General features: G+C 44.3%; 1 protein-coding gene across 5 annotated transcripts in view; it reads left to right on the top strand.

Moving 5' to 3' along the window:
* LOC139050945 (arginine-glutamic acid dipeptide repeats protein-like) overlaps positions 1-25,755 on the top strand; it is a 75,417-nt gene that overhangs the window by 15,244 nt on the left and 34,418 nt on the right. For 4 of the 5 annotated variants that reach the window (XM_070527826.1, XM_070527825.1, XM_070527822.1 and 1 more), the window contains exons 2-4: positions 19,263-19,370; positions 23,061-23,407; positions 23,739-23,882. In XM_070527826.1, the coding sequence (XP_070383927.1) occupies positions 23,153-23,407; positions 23,739-23,882 (399 nt within the window). In that variant the 5' untranslated portion in view covers positions 19,263-19,370; positions 23,061-23,152. Of the gene's footprint in view, positions 1-11,325; positions 11,551-19,262; positions 19,371-23,060; positions 23,408-23,738; positions 23,883-25,755 lie in introns of those variants that run through there. The other variant, XM_070527823.1, reaches the window with a different exon arrangement.

Below are 25,755 nucleotides of genomic sequence, written 5' to 3'. Positions count from 1 at the left end.
GAGCCCGTGACGTCAAACCGCAATCCATACTAAACAGTGTCCATTCCGGTTTAGGATACTTTTACGATATTATGATATTTCTTTTATCACAATACGTTTCGACACTTCTCGCGATTAAACGCAGCTGGGGCATACCCGACTGTACGCTTTTGCTTTGTGCTTTAGCTCTTTTAGTTATGGAGTGGCTGCCATTTTTTTTTCTTCCCAACGCGCACAAACTGCCAGAATGTATATATAGCTAATAACAGCTCCGCTGTAAGGAAACTTGGGCTCCAGTCTACGCTGTGAAGGCGGTTGCACAGCGAAGCTGTAAACCACACCTAGAACGATTATCCATTACGACGTGGCTTGAAATTCTTCACGTGGCAACATTCACACGCACTTTACCTAATTATTAGCCATAGATATTTCAATGGCCTGCGACTTCGCTTGCGCTGCTACTACGTGTACCTACAAAGAGTGGTCCAGAGACAACTGAAATGCACTTAACCTGGAACCACAGTCGACCACACAAGGAGCAACTAAATCCAACTTCTGCGTTGCGAAATTTGTTCTCAAATTTAGAGTTTGCACCCTTGAAACAATCGGTGTACCTTCGTCGCTTGGCCGCGTTTTGGGCTTCACGACATTCATCATCATCCTGTCGCGCTTGTGCTGAGCGTCCTGGACCTTTGCCTGGACAGGGTGTTCATCCACGGCAGAAAGACGACGCCGCGTTGCTCACATTGTCGTATCTGTTCTCTTCGCCGCTCCTCGTAGGCACGCTGCTCTTCGGAAGTCCTCAATATACGTGGCCTTCTCATAGCACTGTCGCAGGACAAATACAATGCCGTACTAGGTGGGTCCTCTTTATAGATATATGTGTAATGTAGTAACGTCAGGTCCTGCGTTACAAACTGCAGCACATGTGCTGTCACAAACTAGCATTTTATATTTTATATGGGTATTAAAGTCAAGCCCTCTTTTACAAACGGATGACGTTATCAATCATTCTGCGCTTCCCATTGCTAACTACCGCCTTATCACCCGTCATCTTGAAAGGAGACGTTTTTTATGCTTTTCTTTATCGAAACGTCTTATGTGGTATACGCTGTATGTGTGATTCGAAAGGATATGCGCACTTTTCGCTTCAATTTTAGCCTACTATTTACCTACCTCCGGCATCGGCCGACGAAAGAGGTTATTTTTGCCCATGGACACGACAAATGCATTGCGGGGTAGATGTATACAGCTTCACCGTTAAAGAAAAAGAAAAGAAAGAAAGAACCAGAAAGTTCGCCTTCGCGCATAGCGTTCGCCGCAGGCTTTCCCTGGTAAAAATTATGGCTGCATAAGAAGCAGTTGTCGGGAAGCGGCAACGGTAGCATACGAAGCAGGGACTGACGTAACTACACATTCATATGTAGTAGAAGAACCCGCCTAGCAACTGAATTCATTTGTATCGTGATAGCGTTATGGAAAATCCATGCATAGTTAAGACTCCCGAAGAACAGCGTGAACACGATAAGTGGCGACGGGAACACCAACGTCCGTGTGTACAACGGCGTCGCGTTCAGGCTAGACAGGACGCAACGTTTCCTGGCCAAAGCAGCCCACAGCCTATATATACTTCTAACCCTCAATGCATGTGTTGTGTCCGTCGGCAAAAGTTTGGGCCGATCACGGAGGTAGTGCAATAGCAGGTCGACCCGCGGTGGAGGTGAAGCAGGCTTCAAGCACTCCAATAATAATAATAATAATAATAATAATAATAATAATAATAATAATAATAATAATAATAATAATAATAATAATAATAATAATAATAATAATAAATCAAGGTGCATTGTTTCAAGCCGATGGGTATACTGTAACCACTTGTGAACAGTACATAGACTCACGAACAGTAGGTATTGCCATATATGCAAAGGACAAAATGTACGTACGACTATATACTCTAGACTAGGAAGAGGACAATGCCACCGACTGGGATATCTGTGCCGTGCAAACGAAAGACGGAATTGTGCTATTCACTTCGTATACATCTCCAGGCACACCCAAGTGTGATATCGAGAAGTTCATGACCACGCACATTGCATGGTTTAGCCATGATGACACGACCCCTGTGACCATCGTTGGAGACTTCAACGTGGACAGTTCCAAACCAGACAATATATGGTACACTCAGTTTGTGTTAGAAGAGTTTGGTTTTAAGTGCCAGAGCAATCCAAGTCACTCAACTACTCGACAACGGTCGTGTATAGGTTTAACTTTGTCCAAGAATCTGTCTAAGCGTGTAATCGAACGAATCAGTGCATATCACAGTAATCACTAAGTTATCATCGCTATACCATGACCAAATGATGGAAATAAATACACGTGCCCTTGTCTAACCCTGTGAGATGTGCTACAGCTCCGCTGGCCATCCACCTTCACAGAGTGGAATTGCTCCTCAACTTTTTATACATTAATTTCTTTAGAGCTATTCGTCTTACGTGACTGCCAGTCCGACGGGTTTCATCGTTAGGAAGGCCTATAAATGCTTGCTTATTTAAAAGCTTTCCTGGAACGGCACATCGCCCGCCGAACGCCGTGCCATCTAAAATCACCGCGTTTCATTTGCATACAATCGTACGTGCCTTCTTTTCATTTTTATTCTTCTTGGATGTTTCTCGCTCATTCTAGATTTCTCGAAGTTTCATAACGCTTGTTTACGCAAACAGAATATTTGAAGTTAATGCAAACACGACAAAAATATGGTAATGTGCGTGCCTGGGTGATTTAAAACGGCAGTTGGCGAAACATTTATGTTGGTTCCGCCACATTAGTAGTCAACTAGTGGCGTCGTTTTTAACGCCTGCCGCCCTTAACCTGGCCAAATTACGTTCGTATCGAACGCACACTTTATTTGTTTATTAATCGCGAAGGCTGGCGTGCAAGCCATCATAACAATAAGGAAAACACCCAGAAAATCCACAGTTTACTCATTATAGTGTTCATTTTTAGTTAAGCATAAACAACATACCTACGCAGCACTTGTAACTCTGAGCACTTTGAGAACATCAGCCCTGGACCACGCGTCGTGAACTCCTCATGCCCGCAACGTTTCACATATGTGCTCCTTGAGCGAGAAAGTGAATGTGCTCGCGGCAGAGTGGCACATTCCACTCGCAGTAAGCGCTATTAATCGAATTCTGAGAGCTGGAGGTGTTCTGAAAAGGCTGCGGCGGTTAGCGCGAGTTGAATGCCGGAAACAACAAACGATGACCACACGCTTCACCTTTAAGAGTGGAACGGGATCGCATCCAAAGATCCCTGACTGCTTCTGACGCCTCCCGGCAACTGGAGCATATGTAACCTTAATGTTTACCGGGAAACACTAGCCGCGAACGCTATGCTCGAACGTGGGCCTTCTGATAGAAACGCGGTTTCTTGCGTGCGCCGCGATGCAGCGGAGGCGAGCGCCATCTGGAAGTATTGCAAGGAACCGGGCGCACCGCTCCGTGGCCACCGAGATACTCACACGCCGGCGCGCGCAAATGGCGGACGCCGTGGCCGGTCTATGAATGGTAGAAGCGCTAGAAAAGGGCTTCCTTTGAGTTTTCGCGTAACAGAATTATGTTTTCGCGTGTATTCAAATTACAATCCGACACTATCATGTCTGTAGGTTATGTACATTACGATTTTAGCTTGAGAAATTCAATTATGTTAGTAGCTTTTATTATTAGTTGGTGGTTCGAAAATGATTTTTTTGCCGAAACGACATCCGACACCGGATTTTGTGCTACACGGGGCCCTTAAAGGGAAGCTGAAGCGGTTTTCAATTTCCATGAATTGCTGGGATTGGGAAGAACAGACCTAATAATTTACGGTTCTGAAATTTTTTTCTTCGTTTTGTTAATATAAGGGGCGGAAATCGCTTTCTAAATCACCCCCGCGGACACGCCCCCATCGCTTCCCGGAGCGCCGGGTGAGGAGGTTACCAGAGGAGAGAACCGGCGAGAGTGACGTCACTGGCGGGGACCGAGCTGCCGGACCGGCGTGCTGGCATGCGCTGGCATGCCTCTTTCCGTCCTGCGCTTTACTGAACGACGCTACGAGAGATTTGCCGCCGCCGCCGCTCACGTTTGTTTTGCGATTTTCGTAAACTGTTCTTTCCTTCTGTGCTGCGTGAGTGCCTACAGCCAAGGGCGCCCAACATGCCCTCGTTCTGTGCAGCAATCGGCTGCGCGAACACACGCGGGCGAGACGATGTGGTGTTTCACAGGTTCCCGAAGGACAAGAAGCTTGGAGCGCAGTGCGGTGAGGAGAGATAAGTTCGTGCCGACGAAATCAACTGTGCTGTGCTCGACCATTTCCGCGATAGCCGGATAGCCTTACGACAAATGCGGAAACGCGTTGTTGCTAGCGTTGCTATACTCCGTTTCATACATCAGGTGCAACGCTGTGGAGGCTTGAGATACTTCTTGCAGTGGCTGCGTTCGCACTTAGAAAAAGTTCGGTGTTTCTTGACCCGATTTTTGAGAAAACTTTTCATATATAAGCTCAGTTCTGAATGAAAAAAAAAAGAATTTACCCATAGAAACAATCCGTGTACTTATACGGCTGCTAACACGTTCTTTTAAATCAATTTTCTTTTCGGCATTCTTTAATTGCAGCCCGTCGCCGCAGCTTCACGTGCATGCTCGCGCGAGCAAATGACGCTGGCACGCTGCGAACCATAGACGGAAACGCGCGCAGTAATAAATTTTGGTAACCGGACTTCGTGCGTAGCTTCCACAGCGTTGCACCTGAGGTATAAATTGGAGTATAGGCTTGCCTAGTGACATTCGACGTACGGTTGCAGTTATCATGTTTACCACACGGCGGTGCTAGAACTGCCTAATATCTTTATGTCAACACTAGCATGGAGCGCGCATACCGATTCTTGATCGAGCCACAATCGCAAAGTCGTCGAACCATATTCTGAATATTGCACTTATAATGCCCCTGACCATCTCGATCTGGATGTGTATGATAAGCAACTTCCATGACTGTACCTCGCAGCACTGCATGTGCGCGCTTTGAAACGCGGCACTTATGTTCGCGATCGTGTATCAACGCTCAGAAAACCACGGGACTTCAGACAAGCAGCGGCAAGGTGCTTGACATCGCGGAATTGTACCCGTGTTTACAATCTAATGAGAAGTTAGTGCTTCGGCATTCTTCCAGCAGCAAGTTCCCAGTGACACTTTAGCGCATTTTTTCTCCCGTCACTGGAACGTGCAGCTACACGAAAAAAAAAAAGCATACGTAACAGCTAAGATTTCCAGCGCGCGAGAAGGTGTACACATCGCTCTCGCTTTTGGCACACTCAACATCGTCGTTGCCGCCATCGTTTTCCGTATCGGCTGTCGGTTCGAACATGTACGGCGAAAATACAAGCTGTCCGAGACAGCGAGAACGTTCCATAATGCTTACAACTCAGCTATGCAGCCAGAACAGAACAGCGTGCTACGCTCTCAAACGGCGGCGCCGACCGGCGACTGCCGCCACTGACGTCACAGCTGCTCCGACCAATCACGGGCAACAGCGGCGTTCGCGCGATACCCTGAGGCGCTGGTGCGCGTATTCATGAAAAAACAGCCGCTTGCGCTTGTTTCCGCCCTTTTTGAACGAGATTTTCGTGTTCAGGGGACTCAAAACTGTAGAATGCCGCAGAGAACTCATTTTTTTCGAAAAGTGTTTCAGCTTCCCTTTAACGCTATCGCGGTAAAAGTCACGTCATTTCGATCGCAGCGCTGGGATTTTTTGGGTGACAGTCAGGCTGTCTATGCAGCCAGGAACCTGGCTCCACTACTATTGCTGTGGCTTTGATTAGGTGAGAGCAAAAATTATTTTACGCTGCAATACGATCCTTTACTGATTTGAAAATGACGCGTGACAGTCCACGAGGGGCAATGTGCATGCTGGGGCTTATTTATTCTCAAAGGCGTTATTTTTATTTCTTCGCACATATTCCCTCTACATTCGCGTTGGAATATAGTGTAATATATCTCCAAAAGTTCGTCATGAGCCGGACACGCACTATACTTCATAATTTACTGGTTATACGCCTTTGCATTTCGCCATCATGATAGGTCGTGAAGCAAGACGTAGCATGATCTGCCCAGACAAACATGCAGACAAACATGGAGACGAACATGCAGCAATCGCTCGTGTACTTAGATTTAGGTGCACGTTAGATAATGCCAGATGGTTAAAATTGATCCGGAGCTCCCCACTACGGCGTGCCTCGTAATTAGGTCATGTTTTCAGGACATACATCCACAATGTACTGGTCTATTTATTTGTGAACTCTTTATGTAATTATTTATTTATATACTTATTAAGTATGCCAATCTAAAGGCAAATATTCAAGGTGAGCTGTCCCTGAAATGTTCAAACGGACAAATAATGTTTCAGCTAAAGCGTAGCAAGATTTAAAGGGACGCTAAAGTGAAAAGTGATTTCTTCTGTATCAGTAAATTACCGTTCTACAACACCAAAAACACCACTCTTACAACGATAAGACGTTTGGTAAGCCATTAAAAGCGCAAGAACGAAATAAGAGTGGCGACGCCTACTTAAGCTCCCGCACCTGGGGGCTGTGATGTCTTGGATTTTGATGGCATCTTCTAGGGCCTACTAATTATATATAGCGGTACAGATTGGCTACATTGTGTTCTAAAGGAACCAAATATTAAACATGGCAAGTTTCGAGAACCTTTATTCAGCCAATGCGGCCCAAATGCGAAAACATACTTTGGAATCCCTGACGTCACGCTGACGTACCGGCACTGGGGTTTCGGCGCGAAATTCAAATACTGATACTTGGACCTTCATTTTCTCATCTAATAATCAAACTATTTTTTTTTAAATGACTGCCTGCAGGGTTCTCAAACAATGCTTCATTAGTCTAAACTGATTTATTGTTTCGCTTTCGTGTCCCTTTAAGAAAGCTTATTGCGGATTAAAGAAAATTCGTATGTTCTGCTGCGTGAGTTTTAGTGCCATTGCCTGCTGTGTCGCAGTCGCAAGGATGGAGCCAGAAATTGTACACAAAGCGTGAAATGACAAATTATGCAATTATTTACTCATTCATCAGTGCATGTAGTTGCCACCCGAGCAGACATTATCATAACTAAAACAATATAAAGCATTAAAATGTTAATTACATCGAACACAAATATACTAGTCGCTTTTCCGCATGTCTTCTTAGGGAAAGTTTATTTTTAATGTATTTATTTATCCATATCTTGCATGACATTCATGAAAGCATTGGATAAGGGTAAGTGTGGTTACATCAACGTAAAACAAGCGTTATTCAACAAAGCAATAGCACGCAACATTCAAATAAAACAGGAATGAGTGAGTGAGTGAGTGAGTGAGTGAGTGAGTGAGTGAGTGAGTGAGTGAGTGAGTGAGTGAGTGAGTGAGTGAGTGAGTGAGTGAGTGAGTGAGTGAGTGAGTGAGTGAGTGAGTGAGTGAGTGAGTGAGTGAGTGAGTGTGAGCGTCCCCTTTGAAACGCGGCGGTGGGCTGCACCACCAAGCTCTTGTTATTATGCCTAATGCCCTACCTCCCTTCGAAAATTAAAAAAAGAAATCGAAGAATTCCCATCACCAAGCTTTCTGAATGCGTAATGGGAACTTTGTTTTTGTACGCCACCGTTGTCTGTCGTTTGCCTACTTTTTATTTCATTTTTATTTACAAAATACTGCAGGGCCATGCAGGCCTGCAGTATGAGTGGAAAAATTACAAAAAATAATCATACATGCATTCAGAAGAAAGCAAAATGCTGATCCCTCTGTTGCGAAATTAACAGATAAAAATTAATCAGATCAATTGAATCAGTGCTGTTTAAGAATAATTATTATTATGGTAGTGCGTTCCATTCTTCAATAGTACGAGGGAAAAGGGAAAAGTTGAAGGCATTAGTTCTGGTCTGATAAGGAGTTAAGGATTCAGAGTGGTGATGTCTGGTTTGTCTTGTGGTTAATGGTCGGGCATATGGAGCAGGATGGATCGAGAGTTTATTTTTGAGTAGAAAAAGAAATGTAATTCTTAGAATTTTCCGCTGTAATTGTAATGTCTGTATACCATGTGGGGTTCTCACCCGTGCTCTTGGCAACACAGTAGTGCAAACAGTCACAAGGGCATTTACTGCGCCTTTCATAGACTAATGCCTGCTAGCCAAGTTGCTATCCACAAAACATGCAGATGGGCGTGCGACAAATCGCGGAAGTTCGACTCACCGCGACCGGATAACGAATATGTTCGCCCCATGCTGGACATCAACGCCTGGTCGTTCGCGTTTACGGTCACGCGAAATGTGGCGCGATCGAACGATCGTGTTCGTCGATTCCGGGGTAGGCTTCGCGAGACGGTCTCGCAGAAGCATGGATCGGCGCAGAACGTCCGCGCCGCTTGCCGAGCCAGAAAGGAGGAGCCTTCTCCGTTCTGCGCCCAAGTAACACCGCCGTTAAGTGGCGTTAGCAGAGCAACACTCTCGCCATCTCTCGTACCAACGTTACTAGTCTAGTAACGTTGTCTCGTACTACCCCGTAAGCATACCAACCGCCGCAGTAAAGCCACGCGGCGAAGCCGGATTACAGGAGACGGGAGCTATGCGAGAAAACAACATATCAGTCGCACATCCCCGCGACTATGATCGTCCGTAATAGTTGTTGGTGAGTCAGTTAAACGGTACTTAGAAAGCATAAACCTAACTGCTTTCCGCTGAATCTTTTCCAGTGCATTAATATTGTGTTTACTATACGGATCTCAGACGGTGCATGCGTATTCCATTTTCGGCCTAATGAGTGATTTGTATGCATAAAGCTTAGTTTCTGGGGCCGCTTGTTTTAGTTTATGGCGCAGAATGCAGAGTTTGCGAAGTGATGCAGCACATGCAGCACATTTTCTTCCACCAATATTCCAATCACCTCTTACTAATCTCCATTGCGGGCATGTTTGCTTTCCCCTTGCTCTCGCTGAACCTAAGGGCTTCAAGGAGACCAGAGGTGCATAAATCGACCGCTGGGCAGATATCTTCACTTTCTAATAAAACATGCTCCATCGCTTCTCTAGCTTTACCGCAGCAAGCACATGCTTCTTCTTCCTTGTTGTATCTCGCTTTATAAGAGCATGTTCTAAGGCATCCTGATCTCGCTTCGAAAAGTAAAGAGCTTCCCTTTGAATTATCATAAATTGTTCTTTTTTCTGATTTCGTTGTTTCTCTTGAGTAGTTACTCAGGCTCTGAAAATACGAACAGGCCATAAAAGGTCATAACATTTATGACGAACAGGTCATCAAAGCGACACCAACGGCCAACGGTTGAACGAGAAGTGGGCGCACGCTACTCCCATAGAAGTCGCTTATCTGTACAGGTCTGGAGTTCCAGTAGGTTGTCGTTCTAACAAAGAAACCTTGCATGAGTAGCTCCCATAAGTAACCTGCCATGAGCTGTCGCAGACTGCTTACATTGTTGGCATTTGCGATCACAGTGGCCGCGATGCCAAGGCTGTGACCGGCCCCTTGGCTTCCACAGTTGACTGCCAGAATCCGGTTAATAATGTCGGCGCGTGCAGTCTGCTACTCTGTAAATAGCGTTAAATAACCTCTCGCATTGCTTTTTTGCACGCAGTAACGAACTACACAGTTCTTGCATATTAAGTCACAGTAGTTATCGAGTTCGTAAAGTTCACAGCAGTTTAACCGCTTGTCCAATTTGTAAAATAGTCGCTTCTCCGCCTTTTCGAACTAGAAACCACCGTAAAGAACGTTGGAGGACGGAATTCGATGACTATTTATTGTAACTCTTAAAATGTGAGAAGATGCCGGCTAGTTCAAAAAGAGGATTGCGCATATATATATATATATATATATATATATATATATATATATATATATATATATATATATATATATATATATATTAAAAGCGTACGTGTCCTTCGCATCACCGTTACTATGCCGCTGTGCCATGCGGAATAGCTACTTTGGTAGGATTAATTGGGAGCTGTGCAGCGGCGTTTTAGAGCGCTAGCTAGGATATCTATTGAAAGCTTTCAACTCCCATACACGTGAAGTAATACTGCAAAAAAAATGTCACCTTTCCCTGAAACAGCCTCGATATATTTCCTGCACACACGTCGCTCGCAAGAAACTTCTGAAAACTTATGCCAGATCATTCGCCTCCTTCAGGCTTGCATATAAAGGCACACAGCAGGATACCATATAATGCATCTTTGACACTAGCCTATCCGCAGTCAACTCATAAAAGATACATGCAGCAAAGGATAAAGCTATCTGCCGTCAGAAGATTTTACCTTCTGCGGATAGAAGGAAAGAAAAAGTTGCCATCTGCCAGCTCTACTCTTTGTTTACGTTTCTTGCGCCGCTCCTCCTACTGTGGCTCCATGCTCAAATGCAAAACATTAGAAAATATCCTGTTATTCTTTCATTGTCGTTAATTGTGCTATGAAACAGGATGAAAGCGCTTTCCGCCAGCTGAAATAGTGGCACGACTGCTGATACGGACCGCGGAAGCAGACGACAGCGAACAAGTTATAACTGGCGCCACCCTGCTCGTTAATTCTGTCCCTAGCGGCAAAAGGAATGAAGTAGAACTGGCGTGATAAAGCAGAGACATATGTGCAGGTCTGGGGTTCAGTAGTTCACTATAGTTCACGGTAGTTCACTAGTTCGTGGCTCTAACATGGTTCTAACGTCCTACAAAAATTGACCTCCGAGACCGCCAGTGCATCACAGGTCCTGCGCTTATTTCTAGATAAATCTGTGAAGCTGTACTTGCTTTGTACCGCAGAGCAGCCCACAGGTATTTTTTTTTTATTTTCGAAGTTGGGGCTAAGACAGCCGATGTGTCAACTGTTAACGTATAACATCAAAGCGCCTAGAAATTACTGTTGCTACTCATACGTCGACTCCTAATAGGCGACGAGATAGCCTTACATTGCGCTAGTTGCATATACCAGTGAAGGGAGCAAGTGCATACACCTGCACGCACACAATACGCACAAATCAAGCATGTATGTGTAAGGTTTCGCTCACGCGCGGTTACGGCGGTTAACATACCTGCCTGTGGTTTCAGTTCTCGTTATTTTACGTACACCGCGATGACGATACCAATTGTAACAAAGCCATAATCTAGAGGCTAGATCTGGCGTTGGCTATGTGGCTAGATGAGTATGTGTAAGATAATTTCATTTTCTACGTGCTCATAAATTTTACTAACTTTCTGTTTATGAAAAAGTTTTCGCACGTTATCTCGACCTTGCTATGCGACCATGTTTATTTTCAGCACTTCAGAAGTGTCCTACGCTGGCGACGTTCGACGTCGATCACGAGAAGTTCGCCTCACCCGTTCGGCGTTTCCGTGCTTGTGTGGGATTCCGAAGTTTATTTTGGACAGTTCGTAAACATTCGAAAAAAGCCCGTGCAGCTTTCGCCGCTTGCGTCCGCTAACATGAAATATGCACAGAGCCGGACCGCCTCAAGTTTAATCACCGTGCATTAATGGATGTATCAGGTAAGCCTTCGACTTCTCGAGCAAGTGATCCGCTGTCGGTCTCATCGACGACGAGGTTGGGGGAAGGTGGAGAAGGAAACCGCTCACCCGAGCGAGCGATGATGGTTGGGCTTAACGCAATTAGTACTGCTGTTAATTAACGCGCGATTTGCGGACAGTGCATGCTTCAAGTGCACTGTGCGTGCTCAGTCGCGCGCGAGCTGACCCCCAGGGCGCGGCCGGTGCACGATACGCGATCACAAATTCGTCTGGCCCAGCGGCGAAGTGTACGGCAGTCTGTCCTTCCTGCTTCTCTAATTTGCTTTATTTCTTTTTTTCTTTCCTCTCTGCTGCGCTTTCCTTCCGCTCGCCCTGTTCCGTGGGCCGTGCGAGAACACGGATTCCGTCGTCGACACCAATTTCTGGACAGGGCATGACGCGCGAGGGTTGCATTAGATGGTGGCCTCGTAACTGGGGGGGGAAAAAAAAAAAAAAAACTCGGCGTTTCCTTTTTTTTTTCTTAAAAAGAAAGAAAAAAGTGCGCGTGCCGTCGCGGCAGCCGCCGTTTCGCCGTGCGGTGTGCACGGATGGCCTGTTCCGGGGCTCTGACCGGGCGAGCCTTTCGACGCCTGTGTTGAAGCGCACCCCACCACAGCTGCTGCGTCCATGCACGTTGCCGCGGCGCGTTTGCACAGCGTCTGTGCCATGTGTGGCGACGCAAAACGCTGGGTCATATGCGCACCTGCGTATGCATGGCACTCGCACACACGCTCACACACACACACCCATCTGAGTAGCCGTCTTGCAGCGCTTGCACAGTGCAAAACTCATTGGGCTGTATTTCGTGGCTGGCTAATGAGGTAACGTTAAGTGTGCCGTTATATGAAGACTGAGATACACCGCATTTCGATGGGGGCGAAATGCGAAAACACCCGCGTGCATTTAGGTGCACGTTAAAGATCCCTAGGTGGTCAAAATTTCCCGAGTCCTCCACTACGGCGTGCCCCATAATCAGAAAGTGGTTTTGGCACGTAAAACCCCATAATTAAAAAAAAAGAAAGACTGAGATACACTGCCCGACCAACTCTTTGAGAAAATGCTGGCACGCAACCCGTAAAACTTGCTGCCTTCGCTTTGCGAAGGTCACGATATGTCTTCGCATAGCTAAAAACATATTAAGGTCAGCATTCAGAGATTGTATGCAACTGTATGTCGGTGATGACAGGTTTGTCCAAACTGATGCGGCTGTAATAATGCTTCCGAGATCTAATGGAGTGTTCACGCTATTCCCGAATTAGTTGTTGCAGGCTTTGCAGGGCCAGCTCGAATTGCCGTAAACATATGAGGAAAACTAAAGATCGTAGCGTAGAAAGACGAGAGAAAATGCACATTGCACAGGACTGGCATCCTTGTGCTAAAATTTTTGTCTTTATTACAAACGAACCCACCCAAGAAAGTGATTTCAGAACACATATAAGGAGTCTGCAGTTAATGAATTTTATATGGGGACTGAAGAGGCACGCATTCTGCTTCTATATGGAAGCTGCTTGGGTCTCGTCAAAACCTAAGCAGATTTCCGCTTCACGGGTATGCAAGTCGTTTGCGTCTCCTAGTCCAAAGCCGTCCAATAGCTTGTCAGGAACAAGCATAGTCATCAAGTCATAGAGTTTACAAGGCTGCCTTAAGTTTCTGCAGATAAAGTGTAGTTGAATGTGCATTGATATTAAGTCAGCAATAATATGTGATGTTATACCTCTTACATTTATTCCAGTTTTACAAGTAGCTGTTAGTATCATATTACAAGTTGCAAATCTTGCAAAACCATAGAACATGTAAGACTGTGAGAAAAGTCTGCAATAATGCTCACTTTTATGCAGCTTACCGACAACTAGTACAGTCATTCAGTCAAATCAGACTTCGCTGACAAAAGTGATTTCTGGTACTTCACTATGCCATAGTGGAGCATTGGGCTTTAAACAGCTCTTCGAACAGATAACTACATGCCTCTTAAATTTTGTTTTGTTCTCTTTTTTTTATATTTCTTTACTCTCATTGCATTTTGATCACACTGACTTTAATGCTGCTAGCTTTCATAAATGTGCCCCAGCCCTTTGCTATATCTTCATCAAGTGGTTTGATAAAACATCTACATAAAATCTTGGCACTTTTGTCGCAGAAAGTTTGCTGCACACAGTCATCTGATATTGCACTTAGTGAAGAGTATAATCGTCTATCATCACAGTCTGACAATCTTACTTTGATTAGGGCTTATGTGAACAATGTTCATACAGGCCTTGTAAGCATTGTTTAATAGAGCGCTATTAGTGTTATGTCTACTTCCCTGCATACTATTGTTGACAAGTTATCAGCAAGTATAAAAACATCTTCATCTTTACTGCTGTTAGTTGTTGCAAATTACTGATTATTAAACAAAATAGGAGTGCCATGTGTGCACGAATTTTTCAGGTGGACTGGTGGCTGATTTCTGCTCGAATTTTGCAGAGATGTTGTACTTTGCAGTGAGTTCAGTTTAATAGCATGTTTACGAATGTTTCTTGCCTGCTTAGTAGTAAAGCAGAAGTGCATGCTGTGTGCATTAATGCTGCCAAAAAATTGCTGCAAAATTTTGTTGCAATGGAATAGCGGAGCCATACTACGGCAGTTTGCACAGTCCAGTTCATAGTTGGTCCTTAACCAAACATAAGCTTTAACTCGTGCTGTGTCCAAGTCTACTCGTCGGGTCATCCATGCACACCCCTAGCTGTGCCCAAGATAATTCGTGAGCTTGAAATAACTGTAGACTGGTTCCACCATCTACTCAGAAGTTGTTTAAACAAAAAATTTATGGTAGGTTTTGTTTTTATACAACGGGTGGTGAGACAGAGCTGTGCTGCAATTTTGAAGCGATGCCTTTTGCGATGCTAACGCCTTTCGCCACTTTTCGCATTTGTGAGTGGACCTGTTCGACACTGTGCCTAGGCTGGAGCGTCTCTTCACCACTCACGAATGCAAAAAGCGCTGAAAAGCGTTAGCATTGGAAAATGCATCACTACAAAATTGTCGCCCTTATAAGCTGACATGGCATGTCAGTGCAAAAAGCTCTCCCTTATTTTTTTTATGATGCAAGAATTCATGAATGTCTTACTAACTGATACTCTTTCAAGAACCTTTTAGTTGATTATGAGGTATTTTCAAGGGACAATGACAGTAACCATGCTGCAAGAGAAGCACTAGTTGTTCTAATTAGAATCAGTATTCAGCATAAGTATTACCTTTTGTTTCAAATTTCAAATATTTTCAGATGTTCGACAACATATTGCCAATAAATAGCACTTAAATTTAAAGCTTGCTACTGGGTTACTTAAACAGAAATTGAATTTGTTGTACCTCGGAAAAATACCTGTTAAATGAAGGTTCAAACCCTCTAAACCTTGGAAAATATACTGGAAAGCATTGAAGTAAAGTAGTTTTCTAGAATGCTTTGCATTTTGTTCCTGTGAGTGTTGTGGCTGCCACACGTGAGTGCAGCCCAAAAATAAGCTTGCATCACATTTTTATTTTTTATGAGCAATGCTATTGTACCTAGCCCGATTGTATACATGGAATCGGGAAATTTTTCTGTGTCGTGACGTCCTGGTAGTATCAATGGCACCAGGCCTAGAGTTCTTAGACAATTTTAATATCAAATTAAAATATGTTGCAACTTTTTCCAACCTTTTGTACTAGCCAAGTCTGATCCCTTTTATGTGTGAGAAACAGGTGTTAGCATTTATACAACTTTGAAATTATGTGTCAGTACTCCTTTAAGCAACCAGTATGAAACGGATGAAAAGTTGGTACACCAGCTTATTAAATAAGTGCAACCTTCATGATCATGATATTCTTGCTTTTTTGTTACTGACTGCATGAGCACAGTATATACTAAAAAAAGTTTACAACCGTTGAGTCGTATCTTGCCACACAACAATAAACGTCATCTGTCTTGTCTGCATTTCCTTTCTTTAACACTGCGAGCCCGGTACTTCCTAGTAACGAACGACATGCGCATTATCAGCGTGACATAGCATTGCTGACAGGAAAGTAGCGGGTGCGGCGTTTCCAAGAAAGGAAACGCAAGCAAGGCAAATGATGATTATTGTTGTGTGGCAGATGTACACCCCAAAGGGTGTACACTTTTTTTAGAGTGTAGTGCTCATGATCTTTATTTTCTAAGTGCTGATGCTGTTGTTATGACACAAACTCAAAGCATTTTCCTCATTGAAAAAAAATCTGGCAGAACTCATCTCAAAATGAATTTCAATGTTAAAGGGTCCCCAGACAACCTTGGACATTTTTTACACATTTAAAACAAGCTACCGTGACCATAATCTGTGGCGAATGCGGCAGTGCTACCTGTCGTGGGAATGCCACAAATTAAAAAAAAAAACAATCTCATGCGCCTCCTCTGGCCTTTCTGCTGCCCCCTCCTCATGTTGTGATGTCAACAGCGTTCCCCAGGTGATGTCACCAGGAATAAAAGTGGTCAATTGGTCGGTCGTTGAGGAACAACAGCGTCAATATGACAAGAGCTGACTGTGTTTTTAGAATGGTGGGTGGCTCATCCATTCTGTGCCACTGAACCTTTTATGAAGCTTCCCTTCAGTCAGCTTCATGCGGAGAACAATTAGAGGCGGACAAATGGAGGAGCCTTTCTTCTGGTATGCTGACGCAGCCCACAGTTTTTGGTGCACTGCGTAGGGTTGGTGAGGGGGAGAGTGTGTGAGTGTAGAAAAGTAGGGTGGAGAGAGAGAAACAGTGGTTGCTGCATACTCATTCACCAAACACCTATAACTTTGCTATAATTGCACCCCTTTGAAAAATACTTGCGGCCATAGGTTTCTTGTAGACTAGCACACATCAGCCACTGTGTAACTAGTTTTTGACTTCAGGGTCGTATAGGGCCCCTTTAACGTGATTAGCATTGAAGCAATGTCAGCGACCGATTGTATTGCGAACACCAACATGTATATGCAGCCGGGCTCTTCTCTCACACTTCTTACTGCACATACTGTACCATCTGGCGCTGCCGCCAAAGAGCTTGCGCGGGGCATAGGTGTGATTCTGCTGAGCATCGGAGAAATTTAAGGGACCGTTTTTGTCATTGCAGAGAAGCACATGCGTAGTTACCCTGGTTGGCATTAAAGGTCCACTGAAGAGTGGCACACACCTACTGACACATACCCAGTGACCCAAGATGGTATCAAAGAGCAGCAGAGATAGAGTGGCACATGGTTGGTGCTCGAAGTGTCAAAGAGGTTCATTAAGGAGCAGCACATGTCCAGTGCGACATCCTGAGTGGTGCATATCAGCATCAACAGAGGTGGTGCATGTATACACAGTGCCACATAGCCACTGACCCATATTGTTCCGCTGGTTGGCTTCAAACCTTGTTTCCTCAGCACAGAAGCCCAATACGCTACCCATTCGACCATGGAATAGCCTGTGTGACAGACATGCGGACAGACATCAAGATGGCAAGTTGGGCCAATTGGTTAAGATTCGTTGTAAGGTTCGTTACAGCGCAGCACAAGGCACGCCATGTCGTCGTTTTGTACCTTCCTTTTGTCCGTGTCTTGTGTTGTGTTGTAACGAACCTTACAGTGAAGATGGACGGACAGACAGAGAGACAGATAGATAGATAGTCAGTCCCCCAAAAGTGTATGAAGTACCCTAAGAATGCTAATCATATTAAAAACAAATCTGCTGCATGCAGAAGGCTGCCTAGCTCAGCAGCTCAATGATATAGTGACTGGAACTTGTAGCATTAGTACCAATTAAATGTGTGTACGTACATGAGTAAAATCTCCCCAAAGATGTTATGAATTAAAGCTCTTTTACTCTTACAACTGCTGTGTTCAAGTTGGTTGTTATTGCACTTATGAAAAAATGGGCTTTCATATTATATACAACATCAGGGAGTAAGAAACTGGTAGTGGGACCTCCTATCATTAGTTGCTACGTAAGAGTATTAGAGCAGCAACAACTGGGCAATAAAAGTGTCAAGAAATACAATCCATAGGGAACCAGTTATAAAATAGAAAACAATTAGATAAGCATTAAAACATACGATAGTATCACAATAATCATAAACAGGAATGTTTAGTAAAGAAAAATATTCACCATTTTACATGTTACCAACAACGAGAAATACAACTTGTCTTGCAAAAATGTGGATCCTAGCCATACAGTAATAAATGTAATGTAGAAAAAATAAAAGAAAAGGTAACAATTAAGAAAATGTGTTTATGACAAATGACAAGGTGGTTTTGCTAACAGTATTTTTTTCATTTTGTTCTTAAAAAGCTGCAATGAAAGAGATCACTTAATGCTAACAGGGATGCGATTCCAAAGTGAAATGCCATAGAAGCGAAGTGCAAGTTTTTCATAGTTGGATCTGATTTCAGCTAAGAGAAGGTGATTGTGCTCTGTAAACCTAGTATTATTTTTGTTGATGAGGTTATAAAAAGAAGGCTGTCTAATGATATTTCACGATGATGTTATGCACTTTGGACACGTTGTGGTGGCTTATTGGTCGTAGCATTCTTGTACTGAGTGTAAGGTCGCCGGTACAACCCTTGGTCACGGCAGACACATTTTAATATAGTCAAAATGCAAGAAACATTCGTTTACTTACATTTAGCTGCATGTCAACAAACCCTAGTGGCTAAAATCAACCCAGAACACCTCTGCTGCGGCATCCTTCATAAGCAACAGTGCCAGTTTCAGAACATTAACTCTTTCATTACTGGGCCCAAATAAATTAATCAATTTGATAGGCAGTTTTCCAACGGATTGTTAAACATTGCCATGAGTAATGTCCACTTTTATTTTCTCTTTTCCTCACCACTTTCTTCAATTTCAACCATAGTTAATTACCCCTATGCTTTCCTTGGCTTCATTGCCTGTTGGCTTGATACAGATCTGTTATAGCATGTGTTACACAACATCAAGAGCCAATGAGATCGGCAAGAGTATGTGAAAGCGCACAATCGATTCATCAGTGGGACTGTCATCCTCCATGCTCTCCCTTTCAATGAGTGTACATCCCCTGTCTTTATTGTCCTTCAAGGCCCCATTGTTTGCAAGAATTCCTCACAATATTTGCTTACATATTCTCATTTCTCTTTCTCATGTTAATTTGCTTATGCATACAAAGGACCAGTAATGAAAAAAAAAAAGCTTTTGTAGATGACACATCATAGTTATGCACATGTTCTGCTTCACACCAGTTTTTTTTAAAAACAAATTGCACAAATAACAGTGGCAAAGTGTGTCCCCCTAAACATAACAGCATTGCAGACAGTGCTTGCATTTCGGTGTGCGTTGCATGCATGTACACACCATTGTCGCTTCTTGCTATTATAACATGCAGACATGCCGTGTAGTTGGTGCTTATGCCTTACTAAAAATCTTGGAAGCTGTACACGTTGTTTCAACGTACATTCTGTTAAACATCTGTGTTGTTCCAATCCACAGTGTTTCCTTGTGCAAAAGCTTTCCATTTATTGGCTAGGCAGGTAATTTTTCCAGCCTTTGGGAAGTGGTTGATGCTAGTTGCTTGCTAGCAAAAGGACTGGAAAAGAGTTTTGCCTTACATGTTTGTGCTTATAGCAGAAATGTTTTATGCGCTGCCTTGTTGTGCTGATATGGCTGTGGAAGTGGTCATGCATGTTGCCGGTCATTTTTGTGTACAGATGCGGATTTTGACTCGTACTGGGAGAATGAGTCTCGCAACAACAACCGCAACCGCATCCGAGTAGGCCGACAGTACCAGGCCACTGTGCCTCCGCTGCTGAGGCCAGGTGAGAGGCTTGATTCTGGGTATTCCAGGGCTTGGTGACTTATTTTAAAGGGACACTAAAGAGAAATGTATCTTAAGCTGTATTAGTAAATACCTTTCTGCAATACTGAATAAGCCAGTGTTACCATGAGACCAGGCTTGATAGGCCAGAGAAGATGCAAGAAACATAGGATGAATGGAGACCTTGCCTTGAAGTTCCATTACCAGCCAACCATGGCGTCATGGATTTTGATATTTGCTTCGGTATAGTTGATTTTTTATTGGTAGAAATGGACAACATTGTGCTCTAAAAGAGCCAAAGAATAAACTTAGTTATTTTCAAAAGCTTTAAAGGTGCTAAAAAATGCACTTTGAATGTCACAATAATTTAGCAGCGCTGGGAAATTGAAAAGTGCTGAATGAAATAACAATGCTACATGAAATTGGAAAATGAACAAACAAAAGAAAAACAAAATGATGGTTGGCCTTAATTTTCTCTTTTAGTTAATTACCACTTACTATAAAATGAACAAAAGTAGTGTTTTGAAAGCATGCTTTATCAGTGTGAGTTCATTTACTGTTTCTCTTTAGTGTCCAAGGCACTCTTCATAGAAGGAATGGCATACATTGTAATTAATATGCAAAGGGGAGGAAGACACAAGCAAACAAATAATGTGCTGCATCCTTGTCATTATTTATTTGCTTGTTCCTCATCTCCTTTGTGCATTATACTCTTGGACAGCTTTTTGGCCATGAAGCAAAAGCTGCAGGGCCGGAGCTTTCTGCACATGTATTTGTATGCAGTGCAGCCTGGGTGAGCTTGTTATCGGTTTTGGTTTCAGTTTGTCTGACTTTGCATAGCTGCTTAATTGAGTGAAGGCAGAAACAATTCAGTTGGCGTGAATTTCTGAACCTAAAATATGTTTTACACAACCAACATGTATTGAGTTTTGAACAGTAGGCAACGCAACCTGCATTGTAGCCCTGAAGTGGCAGTATGGCCTCGTCGTCGGTGAGGAGTAAGACGTTTAACCGAGGCTGGCTTCAGTATTGCCAGTGCAGCATGAGTTGGCTCACTCATTCATTTGTATGTGCTGACATTTGTCATTTCCAGATGTGTTCGTTTGGTTTCCATGTAAGTGCTGCGAACACTAGTTTTGTGTACTTTGACAGTTCTGATCCTTTGTTGCTGAAGTTGGTCATCAGACTTTCAGCAGAGCTGACGGACGAGGCAGCAAGCGGTGAATACTCGCCAGAAGATGCAGGCGATTTTTGCCTTTGAGGAATACCTAAAACGTACGACAGTCTCGTGTGTGCTAAAACTCGAAAAGGCATAATAAATATACAATAAAATAACAGTAGCTGACTGGTGTATCTTGTGTATCATTTGAAGTACTTGCTGTAAAATATATATATATTTAATATGTACATACAGTTGAAACCGCTTATAACAATATTCAAGTGCCACAAAAATTCCATTGTTATAACTGATCATAGTTATAACCGGGTTGCATGAAAAAAGCAAACTAGGGGATGGCAGAGTTGTTGTGAGAAAACTATAATGGAGGGGAGGCCAGTGCTCCTCCCCATCACATTGCTCCATCCGGGTGCTGATTGTTCACATGTTTAACTGCTTCCTAGGGGCTCCAATCGCATGCAACAAACCACGGCTGTCAGCGTTAAAGAATGGCACTGATATAACAACTACAAAGAGGGGTCATGGGTGGCAAGCGATATACGAGCTCCGCTGAGGCATCATTTTGGTAGCTCCAAATGGGGCCTTTTAAGAAATGCGAGACGGCTGCCGCAGCAGCCTGTCAGCTTGAGAAATCTAGAAGAAACGCTGAGGCAAGATTGCCACAAGCATCTCGCAATGTACTTCACACTGGCCTGCACGAGAAAACCTGATGTCCGTTAGCCTTGCATGCTTTACGCGAAGCTTGCCAACATCCTTCTCCAAGGCATCTAGGTGCTCCACGTAGTGCAGCAAAAGCTTCATTGTGAAAACGAAGCACTGGAGGGACTGAATCATATGCTGGGCCTCCTGTGAGGACAATAGTGCGGCAGCCTGCCCTACTGTGTCATTGCTGCCGTCGCTATGTGATGCAAGCATTCGCGATGATCGCCTTGGAATTTCTTGCAGTTTTTGCCATTTTCTGTGGCACGGAAAGTGTTAAACATCATTATTTCCTTCAGCGTTGCTTTTAATGTGCTGTCTTGACGTACACAATTGTGCACACAGCACCTCAAGGGGATATAGCAGCATGATTAGGCTAAATGGTGCTGTTTAGCTTTGACAGTCCCTGCCAGATGGTTGCCAAGTTGGGCAGGAAGTGGGCAGATCAAGAACACTAGCTAGTGATGGCCGCTTGCACAATACATACTGCCAAAAATGGTCATCATGTGCTGTGGCCTAGAGGCAGTGCAGGCTTACGGTTTGGACTTCCACCTGCCATTCAACCCACCAGTGGTGACCCAGTGGCTTTGGCTATTCCCAGCATCATTTCAATTGGACCAGAATCCAAAAATGCTTGTGTACAGCTTTTAATTAAAGTATAATTGTAAACACCGTTTCATATGTAGTAGGCAACACTGGAAGCCATGCATGTAGTGCCATCATAGAACTCTCTCAGTGCCTGTTCTACTCCCTGCTCTTTCTGCTGCTTGTTATTCTTACTTCTGCTGAATTTCTTGTGCTACTAAAGATCATGTGATATATCAAGCAGCAATACGCTCAATAAATTATTGTCTCACTCTGCGTGTTTGGCAATGCTATATATAGGTTGTATCCAAATCAATGCCCAAGTGATGACACTTATTGGGCTACAAGAACAGATCACGAAGGCCATGTTTTTGCTAACTGCATGCGCCGGAATAATTTGCAGAACCAGAAAGACATAGGCACTATATTTTGGACACCACCCATTACGGCTTCAAGTTGTGGACATCAGCCTATGTCAAATCACATATTACTTTGTGTTTCCAGTATGTGAAATACTATTTTCTGGTCACAAGCACAAGTGCTGCACTGTGGCCACTAGTTACAGAAACGTGTCACTCTGCTCATTCGGTGGCGAGTAGGTTCAGATCTGTGATGCTATCCATGTAAAGAATATTTCATATTTTGTTGTGTAAAATTGTGAGATCTAATATTACATAGATTTACATGACAAAGCATACAGCTTTTTTTTATATGTGATGGGTCTGTTTTTTTGGTTGTGAATGCAAGCAGTTAGAGGATCTTCTCAAGCTTTTGTTTCATTGCCTCCCGGCCACGGCGGCCGCATTTCGATGGGGGCGAAATGCGAAAACACCCATGTACTTAGATTTAGGTGCACGTTAAAGAACCCCAGGTGGTCGAAATTTCCGGAGTCCCCCACTACGGCGTGCCTCATAATCAGAAAGTGGTTTTGGCACGTAAAACCCCATAATTTAATTTAATTTTTTTTCATTGCCTGCTATATTTGAAATGGAGTATAGTAGTTCAACAGCTTTTACTGAGCAAGTTGTAAGTTGTGTCTAACAACTGAATACTGGTGAGCGCAGTTCCAAGATGGGACAAAAGAAAGACACAGTACAAGTGCTTGTACTGTGCTTCTGTGTCTTCCTTTTGTCCCATCTTGGAACTGCGCTTACCAGTATTCAGTTGTTAAGCATGAACCAACTAGCCCAGCAACAAATTTTGTTACTATAAGTTGTGCTTTGTTTTTAGGGGAGAGTGATGGGCGTCGTCTGGAAGACTTGGAGACGCTCCGGTGGCGGCCTGAGAGCCTGTCGGAGCAGAGCATTGAAGAGTACCTGTCGATGGCCAAGGCGGTAAGCCTGTTTGCCCGCGCCATGAACAAGTGGGGTCCCGAGGGCGGTGGAGGGCCAGAGTGCCTGCAAACGGCACTGCGTGGACTCTCGGACTTTGTGGCCTCGCACCACGGCTGCCAGCAGGATGCAGGCTGCCGTGTGGCCCAGCCCCCACCACCAACATGGACATCTGCTGAAGCGGGCCTGTTCGCGCGTGCCCTCGACGAATGTGGCAAGAACTTCGGTGCCATCAAGAAGGACTTTGTGAGTGTGTGCACAAGTGCTCGCCCGTTCATTTGGGACAGGAGTTTTCCTGCATTTATTGCCTGCTGTTTTGAATAAGCTGGGGTGTTATATGCAGAGCACATTTGCAGACAGCCAGTGCAGAATGTCTCACTAACACTAAGTGCCTGCAAACTTTCCACAATAGCTGCTTGGGTGTGTATGCCTCTTTGTCGTTTCTAAAATGAAAAGCCTTCCTGTGTCATTTAATATATTCAGTTGGCATATGCTGTGCGCAGGAATTAGCGCGAGTCGACTGTGATGCCTGTCTGCATCCTCTTAACAGCTGAGAGTGATGCCTTTATGTCCATAGCTGCCCTGGAAACCGGTGAAGAGCCTGATTGAGTTCTACTACCAGGGGCGCCACCCCAAGCAGGAGCCACAGGAGGATGGAGAGGAAGAAGAGGGCGCCGCTGGCTGCAGCGGAGGCCATTGTTCCACTGCCAACTGTGTTAAGGTACAGCCCCAGTTGCTAGACAAATTCACCAGTGGTTCATCACAAGCTGTTCCACATGCACTTGACATTTGTTACTACCCTGTGGCTTGCCTCATGCATCTGTTTCACGCATTCACTCAAACTAATAACTCAGCCAAACCACGGTTCTCTTGCAGCAGAATCGTTCAGAACAGCAAAAAGCAAAGGCAACATTATGTGGGAGACCGAGCGTATGCAAATACTTGACTATCGCCAAATCACATTAAATAGCGAATGTTCGAATAATTCGATTTGTGAATCGAATATCTACTATTAGATATTTCGAATATTTAATATATCACTGCAGTGCCACATATGTTGCCGGTGCCACAGAGCACCGAGTGTGCTGCAGACGAGTCGCCTCAGCTGATGCAATAGCAGTCTTGGTCACTGCAAGCACTCCCCGATTTCTGCCTGATGTGGGGATCGCACACACAGCACTCGAACGCTGCAACTCGCGCCGCATTGGCTAGTTCCACGTCTGTTGGTACAAGGCTAGTACAAGTCAACAGGACCGATCAAAACGATAATGTGACTTGAATAAAGGTAACGGCAAAAAAAGCAGTGGATACAGTCAACGACCGATTTTTCGGACCCTCTAGGGAACGTAAAAACGTCCGAAAATTCAGGCAGTCCGAAAAAATGAATGCATGCAAAAAACTCACCTTTTTTCTTTTTTTCTCGGATCTAGAGGTAAAGGGCGAAGTACCAGGCTTCCGAAACCCTGCCAAAGCATCGGAAAAGTGTCTATAAAAAGAGGTGTTCAAAAACTCTGTATGCAGCCGACTGCCGGTTTATTATGTACATGTGCATCGTCAGGCAGCCGGTGTTATTGCTGCAGTGGCTTGAAGAACTTGTTGATGGTTGTTTTGACGGCGCTCCGGTTGCATGCAATCATATTCGCTTCAATCTGAGCAAGGGTCATGTCAGCACTGTACACTGATGAAAGAGTCAACAGTGCCCGCGTCAACTCGGCGCTTGTAGGTGGCGCAGGCATTGGCTCCTCACTTTCAACATCGCAGTCTTCTGAACCTCCACAACCTGACGGACTATTTCCTTGTCAGTCAGTTCACAGAAGTCGAGCTCGTTGTCAGCGTCAACAAACTGTTCAAAAGTTATTTCCGTGGGAATGGAAACCCCAGCAGAGCGGAGGTCATTGATCACATCATGATCAACAACCTCCGGAGCCAAAGGACCTTCCGTCGCGTCAAAAAGTCCAGAAAATTGGACGGCGGGGGATTCGAGCGTCCGAAACTTCAGATGTCCTTATACATTGATTCTATGGGGCTCGTGGCGGTGCCGCGAAGATGTCTGAATTATCAGGCATGTCCGAAAATTAGGGCGTCCGAAAATTCAGTCGTTGACTGTATTTAGTAAAATGTGGAAGCATGTGAGAAGATCGGGCTTAATAAATAAGCCCCCAATAGGCACGCAGAGCATGTTAATTGCACGGCAACGAACTTAATGCCGCTTCAATATACGCCAATCGCCATTAATCTTACCTGCGCACGTGATATTGGGACTGATTATTGATGAGTCACCCGTATGAACTTATTAACGTCAAGCATTTCGGAACGGGTAGCGGCCTATTACCACACTGGCCAGCGGCGAATTTTATTACTAAAAAAGTATATTTTCCAGACCTTCATATACTAGAATGGAGCTGTAATCGGTGCTGACATACTGTTACTGATAGCTGCATACATCCATGTTATGCAGTGCTAGAGGACTCCCAAGCATGTGCAGCACCACATTTTCTTCCCCAAAATTTGTAAGCGTTAACCCTTTGAGGGCCAATGACCTAAATATACGGCGCCGCGAACAAGCAATAAAATGGTTGATGCCGTATATTTAC

Source organism: Dermacentor albipictus, chromosome 10, assembly GCF_038994185.2.
Source record: "Dermacentor albipictus isolate Rhodes 1998 colony chromosome 10, USDA_Dalb.pri_finalv2, whole genome shotgun sequence".
Lineage (NCBI taxonomy): Eukaryota > Metazoa > Arthropoda > Arachnida > Ixodida > Ixodidae > Dermacentor > Dermacentor albipictus.
Note: the sequence above shows the minus strand (reverse complement) of the source record. Positions and strands in the feature narration are given on the sequence as shown.